Source organism: Dendrobium catenatum, unplaced genomic scaffold (assembly GCF_001605985.2).
Source record: "Dendrobium catenatum unplaced genomic scaffold, ASM160598v2 fragScaff_scaffold_188, whole genome shotgun sequence".
Lineage (NCBI taxonomy): Eukaryota > Viridiplantae > Streptophyta > Magnoliopsida > Asparagales > Orchidaceae > Dendrobium > Dendrobium catenatum.
This window is the reverse complement of record NW_021318650.1, coordinates 456,307-472,278: the sequence shown is the minus strand read 5'-3', so window position 1 is coordinate 472,278 and position 15,972 is coordinate 456,307. Positions and strand designations below refer to the sequence as shown.

The window sequence follows — 15,972 nt, the reverse complement described above, 5'->3', positions numbered from 1 at the left end:
AAAATAAGCAGTAAATACGCAGCATCCGAACATTACTCTGCATTCGGATTGCGTACACAATAATTTCTACTCATGAGGAGAAATTATTCGGTGCGGATTCCAGACGTAACTCTACGTCTGGATTCCAATTAAATTAAGACACTTCCAAATTTTATAACCCGATGATCCCATCCAATTCATTTATGAAAATTTTTGAAATTGCGTCAGCGAACTCATTTTTTTTTATTTTTAAAAAACAAACTCGTGAAAGCTCCAATGAAGATAAAGACTGATTTGAAGAGATGATATGCCCTCATATTGCGAAGTCTGAATGGTGGTATACAAATGTCCAGGAAGAGGAAGACTTAAAGTTGAAAAAACTGGCAGACGTGATACGAAATAATTTTGGGATTGTGGTGCTCATGTTGGTTGGCTTTGGCTTTTCTCTATGCTTGTTGGATTCATAGTGGTGGTGGGTTTTGGATCACTCGTCGGTTTCCCTCATTTGTGTTGTGGCTGTGGGCTGTTTTGGTTGGAAGGCACTTAAGTTTATTATTTATTTTTGGTGGTTGCCATTTTTCTGGAGCTTCGTTTCATATTTGAGGTTGAGATTTATGGTTTGTGGGAAATGATGTGGCTAGGACTCACTTTTCTTAAGCCATGGCTCGTGGCAACCTTTGGTGGTGCGTTTCTTGCTCGTTTCGGATGGCTACTCTCTCACTCCAAACTGGATGGCCCGTGCCTAACTTTGGAGTAGTTGGAAGCCTCTGCCAATTATTGAGCTCGATGGGTTGTTACCCCTCTGTATCTCTGTATCTTTTTTCGTCCTATTTTTTAGCTTATTGTAACCCATTTTTTAATTGGAATTAATTTTTTGTCAAAAAAAATAAAGTTAAAAAACTATAGTTGTGGGGGTCGAAGGGGGCAATGCCCCATAGCGAGTTTCGACCTGCTCGGTCAAGTAGAGGGGCAGTACCCCAGAAATAAATTTTTATTGTAAGAGAACTTTTTGATCCTAATTAATTTTAGAATTTGTAAGTTGTTTATACTCGTGATTTGTAAAAAACATATATTTAACTATTATAAATAAATTTGAAAATATTCATTTTTAATAATTGTCACTATTTTCGAAAGTATTAAAATTTATGCAGTAATGTCAATTTTTTTTATTAAATTAAAGGAGCGTATTTTTAAACCTGTCTATTTTGTAGCTTTGTGCCCTACTAAAAAAAATTTAGCACTTCGCTTCAATTATCACATCAATAATTAATAACAAACAGTTTGTATGTACACATTTTGAATATTATAATAATTCTTAAAATTGATGAAAAAAGTCTGATGGTGTTGTTACCTTATCCATATAGTACCATTATTATTAAGCCATCCCAATCTTCTCTGATCCTTCATTAATGAATGTAGCTTGGAAACATAACCAAAAACATTGAAGCAAAATAGTAACCATTTATTCTTTAATAATTTATAAACACAATTTTAATATTTATCATTTAAGTTTTATTTGAGATAATTTTTTATTATTTTTTAAAGCAAATTTTTAAATTTAGACTTTATTTGAGATTGCTTTTTTTAGTACAAATATTTTAATTTTTCACAAAAAAATATTTTAAAAAGCAATAAGAAAGCCGTCTCAAACAAAACTTAAAAAATTATATTAAAAAACTATTTCAGAAAGCAGTAAGAAATAAGTCTCAAACAAAACTTTAAAATAGCTTGCATCTACTTATAAATTCATTTATTCTTTCTTTGTCTCTAATTTCATGATTGATCAAAGGAGATAAAAACTTTAATCATTTAAAAATAAGGAACTTTAAGATAGTTTCATAGCTAGTCTTGGGTTTCAACCTTAATAAGCTAGAGGCACTTATTTTATTGTTTGTACATTATATATATTATAAAATAATTATTTGAAAATTTTGAAAAAAACTAGGAACTTATTTTTTTGTTCATACATTAAAATTATATATTATAAAATCACTCTTTTGAAAATTTTGTAAAGTGTATGCAAATTTAAAAGCTATATGTAGCTTCATTTGAGATAGCATAGGTTTCTCTATTTTTACTTTTAAAAACTCTTTTTTGAACTACAATTTTAAATATAGTTTTTAAAAAATAACTTTTTAAAGATAATTTTAAAAACATTGTGTTAAAATTATCATTTTTATATAAATTGTTTTGTATTGGCTGCATTTTCTAACATAAAAATAATAAAAAAACCTATCTCAATCAAAATCTTTATTTCTTATTATTTTAAATTAAATTAGAGCATCTAATAAATCAATCATTTTATCTAAATTAAAGTTATTAAATGAAGTAATTAACCTAAATTTAGGTTAATTAAAAATAATTATTTTTATCATAATGAACAAACAAACATCTTTATTTCATATTACTTTTAACCCATAAACTCTTAAAAAAATTGTATCAACCAATCAAAAAATTGTCAGGATGGACTTAAAGTTAGGCATGATGCGTAGCTCATTTTGATCTGCTAGTTGAGACTTGAGAGCTTGGATACCAACTAAGAGGTCTTGAATTCGAAGCTTGCGTATGTAATATGTGCATGAAGTTATATTAATTGATCTAAATATTTCAAAAAAGAAATTATCTTCATATAAAAACTTTGATTTTTTAAAACATATTGAAAAATAATAAATCAAATATTGTAAAATATAAGATAAAATAATATAATATTAGGATATTTATCTATAATCAATAGAATAAATATCTTATAAAATACATAATATAATTGACACATATTAAATATTTAAGCTCATCATGAAGAACATTTAATCATCATATCCATACCTTTTTTTTTAATTATTACTTACCTTCTTTGTAGGGGCAATCTACATGCGGGACTCATTTTGTAGGGAAAAAGTTAAAAAAATATTATGAGAGGAGCTCCTGACATAAATGTATACATGTTATATATTAACCATCTTAATTATGAGGTTGATTAACACATTTTTATAAATATATTTTTATGATATCTATATAAGAAATATATATACAAATAATTATTATAAATTAAAATGAATGTGATAATATTAATATAATAATACAACAACTTTAATAATTCTAATAATAAAATCATATTATATTATTTTATAATTAATTAATTTATTATTTTGAAAATTAAAATAAAATATAGATTTATATAAAAAAGAACAAATAGATTTAATAAAATATTATTAACTCATTCAAATCTCTCATCATTTCTCTCTTAGTTCTCAATCTCCACTGTTTGTATTCTCTTTCTTCTCCCATTTTCTTCTACCTAACCCCACTATTCACTGTATCATACTATTATCGTCTTCTTCCTCAGTTTCTATTCTCTTTCTTCTTCTTCTCCCTTATATTTCTTCTAACTAAATTTTTGATATTTTCTTATATATTTATTTGAATACTCTATTATTTATATCAAATTTTTATTTCAAATAATTTATTTTATTCTGATATAATTTTTCATTTTACAGAATGGGGCACTGCTTATCAGATTGAACAGGCTCAGTTGCAATATTTGGGATTTTCACTATTAAAACTTGTAATATTTATCCATTCAACCAGCCCGAGCAGTTAGGGTATTTTCTCTGGAAAATAAACACACAAAAAATTTAGAGTAATCTTCTTAGGTTTTTTTAAGACAGCTTTCTTAATGCTTTGTAAAATAACTTTATGATACAAAAATTTTCAATTCAAGAAATTTTTGTACTAAATAATTGGTTTAGAAAGTTATCCAAAACAAAATCTTAGGCTTCGTTTGGGACGGCTTTTTTGCTGCTGCTTAAAGCAGATTTCAAGTACAAAAATTACAACTTTTGTACTATAAAACTGTTTCAAGAAGCAGTAAAAAAGTCGTCCCAAACGAAGCCTAAGGCTTCGTTTGGGACGGGTTTTTTATTGCTTTTTAAAATGGAGTTTTAGTACAAAAAAAAATTGTACTAAAACTCCGTTTTTGAAAGCAATAAAAAAGCCGTCCCAAACGAAGCCTCACGCTGCTGGCCTGCCGCGCCGCTGCGGAACCGCTGCCGCCGGCCTGCTGCGCCCGCTGCGCCAGGATTTCGACCCGAATTCCGGGTCGTGTCGGGTTGACCCGAACCCGAAGCGGGTCGGGTTCGGGTCTAGGATTTCGACCCGTTTGCCTATCCGGGTCGGGTTAGGGTCGACCCGATTGAACCCGGGTCAGTTCCGGGTTCGACCCGAACCCGACCCGTGACCCGAAATTGACACCCCTAGCTTTGAATATCAACTAAAGTTCTTGAATTTGAGTTTTTCTTATATGATGAGATGGATCTGATGAGTAAGGCCACCAAATTTTAGGTTTGTTTAGGCATCGAAATGTCTAAAATAATATGAAAGGATTAAAAAAGATGATATATTTGAATTTTTTAATGGAGTTCTTATAATTTTAATAGAAGTGATCAGAATACTCTCATAAATATATTTATAAATAGATCATGATTCTTCTCATTTATTCATCATAGGAACTAGGAAAAATTCAGAATTCTTAGAGAATTTCTAAGTTGTTGCGTCCTGGAGTATTCGCGACGGTAGAGAAATATTTAGTTTAACGTCTTAGCATTGTACGAAGATCCAGCACACAAACAGATAAGTGAGAGGGTGTAGCATTCATAAGAGACACCAGAGTTTTTTACGTGGAAAACCCCTGAAAGGGGGAAAAACCACGGTGCCTGGCCCAGTTTGAATGAATCCACTAGTATTTGTAGTCGATTATAAATGAGGCCCTTCCTTGGGAGAAGGCCTTGAATTGATGTAGCAAATGTACATCATATAGATTGCATTACATGGTAGGAGTTACATATACATGTTCGTTTGGTCGGAAGGACCGTAGTCGGCAGGAGACCGGGGTCAAAAAGACCGTTGTCTATTAGTGGAGGTCGGAATGACCATAGTAGGCGACGGAGGTCGGGAAGACTGTAGTCGGCAGGAGACCGAGGTCTGAATGTCGGGCCTTAAGCAGGACGTCGGGTCTTCAGCAGGACGTAGGGACTGTACGTCGCGCCTTAAGCAGGACGTCGAGTCTTCAGCAGAACGTAGGCACTGAACGTCGGGCCTTAAGCAGGACGTCGGGTCTTCAGCAGGACGTAGGGACTGAACGTCGGGCTTTAGTCAGGACGTCGAGCCAGAACGTCGGGCCTGAACATCGGGCCTAAACTTCGGGCCTTGAGATGGTGGTGAGGCGAAACTGCGGCGGTGGTCTGGCGAGGCTCCGGCGAGGCTTCGGCGGTGGTCTGGCGAGGCTCCTGCGGTGGTCCGGCGAGGCTTCCGGCGGTGGTCGAGGAGGAGCTTCTTCCTCCTCTTCCTTCTCTTCTCCTCTTCTCTTCTTGCTTGGATCCCTTCTTATGAGAAATGAGGGCTCTATTTATAGATTTTCTGGAGTGGCATGACCCGTAAATAGGCGTGAGATCAGGGGCGAATAGGGAGTGCTTGAATGGACGGCCGATATATATTGAATCCTACGATCGTGCACCGTTCATTGGACATTTGAAGGCCTTAGTGATGTCGGAATTCAATGATCTTGGGCTCGTTGGATTCGTCTCGTCGAGCCGTTCGATTCGAGTATAAGCTCGTCAAAATCGGATACCGTTTGGTAACTCAAATTGCGATTTGAACCTTCCAACAGCGCTTTGAACCCTTGATTCGGACTCATTTGGGCTCGGATTGGGTTGATCTTGGTGTCGTTGGGTTTGTATTTCCGAGACGCTCAGTTTGACTGTAAGCTCGCTGAAATCGGAGTTCATATGCTCCCGAAATTAATTTTTGAAGTTTCCAACTAGCTTTTGCCTCGAGATTCGTGCTCGATCAAGATAATTTTGAGATGACGTATCATAAGTTTTGAACAATATTTGGGGCCTGCAATTGGTCTTTACTAGGGTTTTGTTTGTTCTACTTCTTGGCAACTTGTCATACCACCTTATGAAGATCACCATCATCCTTCATTAATGAGCATCATGCTACAACATCTAACAGAACAAGCTAATGTCAGTCGATCTAGGTCTTTCGATGTCTAACTCTTCACAATCACCTTCGTCGTTTATTGGCGCTATAATAATACCTATAGAGGTGCAACCGTGTTAGGCTGAATTGCGAGCTAGCTCGGGCTCCACTCATTAACGAGCTCACGAGTCGAGCTCAAGCAGGATTTCAAGCTTGTTGGGCTTATCAAGCTCGAGTTCGAACAACCGTATGCTAGACTATATTACTCGTCGAGCGCCTTGCGGTAATCGGAATGGCGGAAGGCAATATAGCGGGGGCTAGCTTATTGGAGCTCGTGCCGTGGCGGTATGCGTAATCCGAAGCGGACATATGTGAATCGCGTTCATTACAAAAAAAGTGGGAAGAGAGTTGCTCGACGAGCTCGATTTTTGCGGCGAGTCGAGCCCAAGCTCAACTCGACTCATTTGCACCCCTAATACCCACCATCAACTGATATTTTCATCATCACATAAAATTAACTTACACATCGCTCGTGCTTACTCTGCCACTAAAGCCCAACATAATCATAAAAAAAAAAAAAAAAAAAAAAAAAAAAAAAAAAAAAAAAAAAAAAATCAATATATCTTGATATAAAATACACCTGGCAGTGCATGAAATCTCTTGAATTTATGCTAAATTTATTGTAATTTATGATTTTATATAAATCACTAATCTCAACAAAATTCTAAACAATTATTTTAACCAAAATCCTAATGCGATAATATTAGCTTGTTCACATGCTTAAAACTCTTATTATCGGAAGCTACTCAGCTCCAATATTAAAACATAATTTTCTATACTTCGTCAATTCATATATGAATGAAAAAGAGAAAAAGAAGGATAGTTCTAAGAAAATAAGTTAATTACGTGGCTCATCTTGTTCTGCTGGATAAAAATTTTGACTATCAACTAAGAGTTCTTATGCTCAGTCTTATATATATCTTAATTCATCTAAATATCTCATGAAAACAAATAGCCGTATGAAGCATCGAGTCATTTTATCTTTAAACCGCGAACCTACTTTTAAATTTTGAATATTATCATATAAAGGGGCGAAACAACATGTGAGCATTAGCAGTTTTTATTGGGTGCCGAGTGCGGACGTAGTTCTGTATGTGCAAACAAGTAGTATCGCGCCACGTGGAGCCCATTTTGACCCCACCGTATTGAGGAGACCTCGGAACCTAAACTGAACGTTTTAGCTCGGATTAACTAGTTTAGCGCGTCGGCTACGAAAATCTAACCCATTTAAATGATGAATTGTATTCGAGTTGACTCGTGAAATCAATTTTAATTTGATAGTAACTCATTTGATTATTTTATTTTCTTAAATTCTTTTGCTTATTAGTATACTATTTTTATTATCCATTAGCCTAGACTTTATAGTTAATCGAGTAGAGTTCAAGTCATCCGGATTGCTAATGGGTTGAGTTGGGATTCATCTTTTTGACAAGTTTATTAAATAGGTCGAATTCAAGATGATTCAATTGGATTCACATAAAGTTAATTTTAAGTTGGAACCAAACTCAATCATGTAAAGTGTTTTGACATCTCTATTATCAAATATCATTTATAGCTTAAAATAGTTTAATGTATAGTGGAGAGGGAAAAAAAACTTAATAATTTATTTATTCCACTAAACTCATCAAACTATTTTTTTAGCGTTATTTTATTTTCATTTATTAATATTTGACAGTCAATATATTATACATCATGTCATTTAAATTCATAAGATTAAAAAATAATTTAAAAAAATTTAGGTGAGATGTTTGATTAAAATTTAATCTGATCTTAAATTTATTTAAAAATAAAACCAAAATTTAACCGACGATTTCGAACTTGTATTATTATTATTATTAATCGATCAGATCTATGATGTGCGATCATTTCCATATTTCCCCATTTCTTCTGTCATATCTATATATTCATCGCCGCAGCCCAGTCCTCCTTCCACTCACCAGCACAGCTTCCATTTGGCTTCCTCCCATGGCTTCTCCACTCCTTTTCTTCTTCTTCTTCTTCTTCTTCTTCTTCTTCCTCCCTTACGCCGCCGTTGCTTCCCCAAGCCCAAGCTCAAGCCCATTCACCGAAAAAGCAGCACTAATCCGGTACTGGAACCGCAAAATTCCCAACAATCTCCCTCATCCAGCATTCTTCGTCTCTAAACTCACTCCTCTCTCCGCCTCCAACGCCACAACATTCTTCAACCTCGCCGCCTCCGACCCTTCACTTCTCTCCTCCCACCTCGCCTCCTTCTGCTCCGCCGCCGGCCTTCTCTGCCCCAACGACCTCACCCCCTCCCTCTCCTCCTACCCCCCCGACTCTGACTTCGCCGCATACCAGAACAGTAACTTCACTAACTACGGCACCAAGTCCGCCGACGGCCTCTCTTCCTTCAAAAACTATTCCGACGGCCTCAACGTCCCCCTCGACACCTTCCGCCGCTACGGCCGCGACTCCGCCGGCCATGATGACAAGTTCTCTTTCTACGCCCCCGACGGCAATGTCGTCACCGCAAATTTCTCCTCGTATGGCACAAACACCGCCGGCGGCACCGACGGGTTCACCTCCTACGACGAATCGTCCAATGTCCCTGATCTCAAATTCAATAATTACGCGGCGGAGGGCACTGGCCGCGAAGGAGTTTTTCAACAGTATTCGGATAATGCGAACGCCGGCGACCAGGCGTTCAACAGTTACGGGAAGAACGGAAATGGTGCAACATCCGATTTCAGTTCGTACGCAAATAACTCCAATGTAATCGGAAGCACATTTACACATTACGGCGAGGAAGGGAATGGGGTTAACGATACCTTCGCTTCGTATGGAGATAATGGCAATGTGCCGGAAAACAATTTCAGGTCGTACGGCGACGGAACTAATGGTGGGGTTGATAAATTCACCAGCTATCGAGATCAGTCGAACGTCGGAGATAATTTCTTCATCTCATATGAAAAGGGCGGTAACGTTGGCACCGCCGATTTCACAAATTACGGCAACTCCTTTAATCCCGGCAGCGACAATTTCAAGGGTTACGGCGAGGGTTCCTTCAATGACCAAATCACATTCAAGGAATACTTCGCCGACAACACCAGCTTCAAAGGCTATGCGAAAACCGGCGTCGATTTCAAAGAATATCACAATACATCTTCCTCCTCGACTCCAACCGCAAGCGCAGTGGATACGAAGAGCGCAGTGGAGAATAAGAAGCAAGATTTGGCGAAACGATTCGTCGAGCCGGGAAAGTTCTTTCGTGAACGAAGCTTGAAGAAGGGGACGGTAATGCCGATGCCGGACATCCGCGACCGAATGCCGCCGCGATCTTTCCTCCCGCGGTCAATCTCCGGCAAGATCCCGTTCTCCGCCGCCTCCGTCGACGGAATCTTCCGCATCTTGCCGGACACGGCCATGGGGAAGGCGGTGGATTCCACTTTAGCGGACTGCAAGCGCGCTCCAAGCCACGGCGAGACGAAGCGCTGCGCCGCGTCGGCAGAGGATATGATCGACTTCGCCGTCTCCGTTCTCGGCAACGACATCGAGGTCCGATCCACGGCGAACACGAAGGGCTCCAAGGGGAACATCCTTGTCGGGGACGTGAGAGGGGTGAACGGAGGTAAGGTTACCGAGTCGGTGAGCTGCCACCAGAGCCTCTTCCCCTACTTGGTTTATTACTGCCACTCGGTGCCCCGCGTTCGCGTTTACGTGGCGGACATCCTGGCCGTTGATACTAAGGAGAAGATCAATCAAGGTGTCGCCATCTGTCACCTTGACACGTCGGACTGGAGTCCGACTCACGGGGCATTCGTGGCGCTGGGGCCCGGTCCGGGGAAGATTGAGGTGTGCCATTGGATCTTTGAAGGGGATATGACGTGGACGGTCGCTGATCATGCCTGATATCGGCCGGGAACCGGTTTGAATAGGAAGGAATAAGGCAGAGGAGGGGACTACTTCTTTATATCTATCAATTATTAAAAAATATATATCTGTTTTGTTGGCAAGTTGTATGTAGTCTTCTGCTTAAAACCTATTTGCCATTTAATTATGTTATTATTCGTGGAGATTATTTCCCTAATTGTTGTTATTGGAAGATTGTGATTTTGATGGAATCGTTCTTAGAAGAATATTTCTCTTATTTTTATGTTTGTTAATAAATAGAGTTGTCAATAAATAATTCGACTTAGATCGATCTAAAAATTTTGAGTTTGAATAAATTCGTTTTATAAATGGGTAGGTTCTTATCCAAAATTTCAACATGTTTTACTGATGAGTCAGGCTCATTTGATTTTGACCCTATAGTGACCTTAATTTATTTATTTTATTTATTATTATTATAAATTATTTTGGTTGTTGGTATGTTTTTTTTTTAATATATATTTTGATCAATTATTTGAAATTCTATAGTTGTCAGTAATAATTTGTTTATATATGAAAAGTGTTTGGATTATTCAGGTTTGTCGTAGATCTTTATAAGGTTTGTATTTTTTGGTTCATTTATTAAATGATTCAGGCTCGGATTGATTGGATTTTAATATATATGATCGATTCCGAATTAGACCAAATCTATCCATAACCTATTTCCAACACCCTATTAAGGGGCGTGATAAGATTTTTAAAAAATGAGTGAATATATTTTGATAAAAAGAAATTAAAAGGGATTTTGAATTTTATAGGTTTATTTGTTATTTCTTAGAAATGATTATTAATATATTAAATTATTTCTTAAAAATGAATAATTAATGATTTTTTATTAAAAATTATTGAAACTAAAAGTTAAATAAACATTTTAAATAAGAAATATAGTAAAATGATAATAAATTAAGTTTTGATATATTTTTGTTGGACATTATACATTTTTTATTTAGTTATTATTATTTTTTATTTCTTGAACATTATACATTACTTTTATTGAAGGGCAGGTATATGGAAATGCGAGGGGGCACGTGCTTCGCTTTAAAATTTAATATATTTTATATATTAAAGATAAATAGTAATAAATTTCTTTTATTTAATATTTTTAATTGTAAAATTTTAATGTGCATTCATTAAAAATTAAAATTAATAACAGTTTTCTTATATAAAAAGATTTCTGACGGCCATTGAACTGCCACTGTCTGTAATACAGAGTAAATATTTTATTGGGAAAATGCAGAGTAATTTATTTTGAGTTTTGTTATTTATGTTCCCCAAAAACAAGTTTTGTTATTTAAATTCATCAATTGAAGAACTTATTTTCGGTAAATGTGAAGAACTTAATTCATCTTTGTTTAAGAGGATTCTTATAAATCAATGATACAGATGTTTAAAAAAAAATAAAATGAGAATATAATTCAAAGCAAAATCTTGTATTTCATTATGATTGATAAATTAAAAATATTATAAAATTAGTAATCTATTTTGCATTACAATTTTATTGGAAATCAAATTGAACATATCTTTTTCAATGTAAGAAATCAGAAAATCGTTGAGCTGATTATCACCTATTCTACTACGTAATCGAAGTTTTACAATCTTTATTGCAAGAAATGCTCTCTTAATTGTAACATTAGCAACTGGTAGTTAATGTTAAAATAATAAGTATACACCAGAGGATACATACCATACTTCTTGATCTTAACAATTTGCTTTGCAAGATCAATAATACTGCATAGAGATGAAAACTCATTAATGGTATGCATATTAATAATATAAGTTAATAATTAACTTTTAAGAGTCACAAGCTCAATTATAAAAAAAAAATCACTTGGTTATAACCGTGCTAGAAGCATTAATTTTCTCTTACCATAAGCAAGGAAGGAATTACTTGGATTTAAATATGCCATACAAAAAAATAACTTAGTACTTGTTGCGGGATAGAATATACGCGGCGATAGAGTTAGTAAATTTTCGTCCGACCGGTGTATGAATATTCAGCACACAAACAGGAAAGGAAAATGAACACCATAATTTTTACGTGGAAAGCCCTGAAAAAGGGAAAAACAACGGGGCCGCGCCCAATTGAAAAGTTCCACTAGTGTTGCTTGAATTACAAGAAGTTGATTCGTCCCACAAGTCAGGACAATCAGATTTACAATGAATTTCTTCAGTTACAAAGTTGTGTAGAATTACGACGTTCTCCCATATATCCGGCAGAATCTCGGCGTGTTCGGGCGGGGGGAAGAACTCCGGCAGTGGTTGAAGAGAAGCTGATTCTCCTTCCTCTTCTCTTCTTCTTCTCTTCCTCTCCTCTTCTTCTTGCTTGAGTCTTCTTGTGAGGAATGAGGGCTATATTTATAGTTTTTCTGGACTGGCATGACTTGTAAATAGGCGTGAGATCAGGGGCAAAAAGGAAGTGGTCGATTGGACGGCTGATATTGAATCATTCGATCGTGCACTGTTTGTTGAACATTTGAAAGCCTTAGTGATGTCGGAATTCGATGATCTTAGGCTCGTTGGATTCGTCCCGTCGAGTCGCTCGATTCGACTATAAGATCGTTAAAATCGAAGACCGTTTAGTAACTCAAATTATGGTACAAGCTTTCCAACAACACTTCGGGGGTTTGATTTGGGCTCATTTGGGATCGGATCAAGTTGAATTTGATGTCGTTGGTTCGTATTTCCGAGACGCTCAGTTTGAATACAAGCTCGCTGAAATCGGAGTTCAGGAGCTTCCAAATTTGATTTATGAAGCTTCCAACTTGATTTTTATGCCGAGATTCGTGCCCGATCAAAGATAATTTCATGATGATGTATCAGTTGACCCCCAATTTTCAGACATCAAAGCTCCAGGAGTCCGAAAATATATGCTTTGATAATTTGTATTGTTTAAAATGCAAAAACCGCATTCAAAAAATTAAGTACTTTCCAAAACTTGATCATAGAGGTCTCGTTGAGCTCTGAAAGTTGTAAAATTGAGTCTCGCGCGCCTGGGCCCGCTCCTACGGCCCGACCGTGCCGCGCCTGGCCCACGCGGTGGCCTGCACCTTGCTGGCTGCCGCTTCGTTTTGGAGGTGGAGAGGAGGCGGTTCGGCCCACCGCCTTATGTGGGCCCCACATTCACAAAAAATTGGGTTTTTGCTATTTTTGGGTCTAAAAAATTCCCAAAAAATTTTGAAAAAAATTCAAAAAAATTAGAGAAATTCAAAAATACTAAAAACTGCCCTCTTCTCCTTTGAAGACTATAAATAGGCCCTCAAGGCCTTTAGGAAAATTGCACATTCTCTTCTTCTCCCTTTGGCTCTCTAATAGTTGAGGCTTTCCGCTATTTTTTAGTAGGAAAGTTTCCCGTCTCAATTTAGTGCCCCTCCTCTTATGCAGAAGTTGGAGATTTCTTCTCCTCTTTTTTTCCCTTATGGCTTTCTAACAGTTGAGGACTTCCATTGTTTTTGAGTAGGAAACTTTCCCTACTCAATCTAGCACCCCTCCTCTTATGCAGAAGTTGGAGATTTCTTCTCCTCTTCTTTCCCCCTCTGGCTTTCTGACAGTTGAGGATTTCTGCCATTCTTGAGTATGAGACTTTTCCTACTCAATTCGGCGCCCCTCTTCTCGCGCAGAAGTTGGAGATTTCTTCTCCTCTTCTTTCCCCACAATTTTTCTTCCTACTCTAGGGGCTTTCTACTATCTTTTATAGGTGATCTTCCCTACTTAGATTCACACCCATCTTTAGTAAGGAAATTGGAATGGGTGATCACGTATCCACAAAAAATCTTCCCGTCAGAGAAGATCGTCTTATAGACTGATCTGAGGGCGTGAAGAAGACTCAAAGGACACCGAAGATTGATGATGTTATCTCCACCATCACTGAAGATTCCATCATTTCTTTTAGGAAAAAACCTAATGATCTGGCGATGAAGGTGCCAGCAAGATCTGATCGCGCTTTCTTGCCTCCCCCGGGATATGTGACAATATACGAATTCAGTTTACGAGCGGGGTTGTGGTTTTCACCATCTCCTGAATTGATTGACATTCTGACGATCTGCGGAGTGAGTTTGTCTCAATTTTCTTATAGGGCCATGTCGATCGTATTGGGTCTGATTGCGCTTTTCAGAGACCTTGGAGTGGTGTTGTCTTCAGATTGTCTTGCTCGGATGGGGCGTATTTTTACTGATACGCAGGGTCGTATCTCCTTCAGATCTAAGTGGTTGGATATTCGCATTAGGGACACGTCGAAAGATTGGATTAGCGACTTTTTTTGTGCAAAATGATTGGGTCCTTCAAGAAAAATGAGGAAAGTTGGAGGAGTTACCCGTCCCCTTTCATATTGGAGCGGAAGATCTATTGAAGATCCTAAAGCTTCCTGATATTGATGCCCTTCGTTATGAGGTGCGTTATTTGAGGAGATACATAGACGAAGAATACTTATTCAAGGTGGGATTATCTACTCAAGCAGGGAGATCGCACTCATAGATATTAAAGAAATATCTGAAAGTTCCAGAGACCCAAAAAGGTCAATCCAAGCGATCAAAAGGTGAGGGAGATTTGCAGGCATCAAAGAAGAAAAAGTTGAATGAAGTTTTAACAGTTGCTAGCAAAGGTCCTCATTTATCTCCGTCCAAAATATATATTCCAGAAGATGTTTTGAAATATAAGTGTGTTGGTCATCAACGAACCGATGAGTTGGTGAGTTCACCCTCTCTCCTTTTCCCTTGTATATATATATATTTTCAGGGATATATTTCTCACTTGTTTTTTTATCTGGAATAGCAACTTGAGGCGAATAAAGCCTTGGATGACTGGAATGATGAATTCGTGAAAGTTAAATACATTCAGGGGGAATACAAGAAGAAATATGAAGGTAAAGTGAAGGAGATGAAGATGGTGGAGGATCAACTTGAATAGTGTAGAGCAGAATTAGCAAATAGGATCACTTCAGCCTCCTCCTAGAATGAGCGGATGGATCGTTTACATATACAGTTGGTGGAGGCACAGGTGATGAACAACCAATAATTGAAAGATTAGGACATCCTTGAAGCTGAGAATAAGAAGCTCCTAAACTTGTTGTAAGAGAACAAAACTCGACTGTCACCGTCTACAGCCGTATAAGAGTTCAAGAAATCTTATGCTTTCAAGATAATTGTTGAGGATCAAGTTCAGGAAGCTCACGATCATATTTATGACGTAGAGGTGAAGGCTTTAGAGGTAGAGCTTATAGAAGATGGCTTCATCAAGGTTTCATGAAGGGTGTTCGTGCAGTGCAGCGTAAGAATAGAGGGGAGATTGAGGGGTTGACTCCTAGCCAGGCTTCTGGTGATCCTTCTCCAGACTCTGGTGGTGAAGAGTTGGAGAGTGAGCTGCAGCAAATTTTTTCTTTGGATGAAGACGAGGATGATCTTGAGATCCTGTAGAATTAATCTGATGTTGTCTGTATCACTTTTGTTTTCGTTGCGGTGATTATATGTGTGTTTCTTTTGTTCGTGTGTTTGTATGATATACTTGATGTTTCAGTGATTTTTATATATAAAAAAGAAGTTTCTCTTTTCCATAAGTATATGAGATTGACTCAAATATTCTGTTAGTCTCTTTTGACTTGTACGAATGTAAGAGATATCTTCCTTGGATATTTTGACATATCCGAGATTGTTAATCAAAGCATTTGCTTGATGATTTTAACCTGTATGGAAGAGGTCGGACCAGATCCCCCTGGGATTGGTTGCCTAGTGATTGAGATACAACATTAGTTGTGTATTTCTCGAAGCACGGGAAAAGAGTTCGAGGAGAGGAGATAGCATAACGACAAAGTGAACATCACATTACTGTATTATATAAAACAATGCGACAATTCCATAGTAAACTTAGGGATACAAAAGAAGTGTTCTTCTACAATCAACATATAAAGAGTGTACGAAAAACTTGAAAGATACAAAGCATAGCCACTCGAGGGAACATAAAGCAAGACAAATACTATAAATTATATCATACCAAACAGATAGTAGTATCAACTTCTACTGATAGTACTTGCGAAGGTTGCCCACATTCCAAGTTCGGGGGAGCATTTTTCACTAG

At 37.1% G+C, this 15,972-nt stretch overlaps 1 protein-coding gene across 1 annotated transcript; it reads left to right on the top strand.

Annotated features, from left to right (window-relative positions):
- Window positions 1-7,932: 7,932 nt before the first annotated feature.
- On the top strand, window positions 7,933-10,115 carry LOC110097175 (BURP domain-containing protein 12-like). Its single transcript, XM_020823423.2, has one exon. The coding sequence runs from the start codon at window positions 7,981-7,983 to the stop codon at window positions 9,886-9,888; it is 1,908 nt and encodes a 635-aa protein (XP_020679082.2). The 5' UTR covers window positions 7,933-7,980; the 3' UTR covers window positions 9,889-10,115.
- Window positions 10,116-15,972: the final 5,857 nt, after the last annotated feature.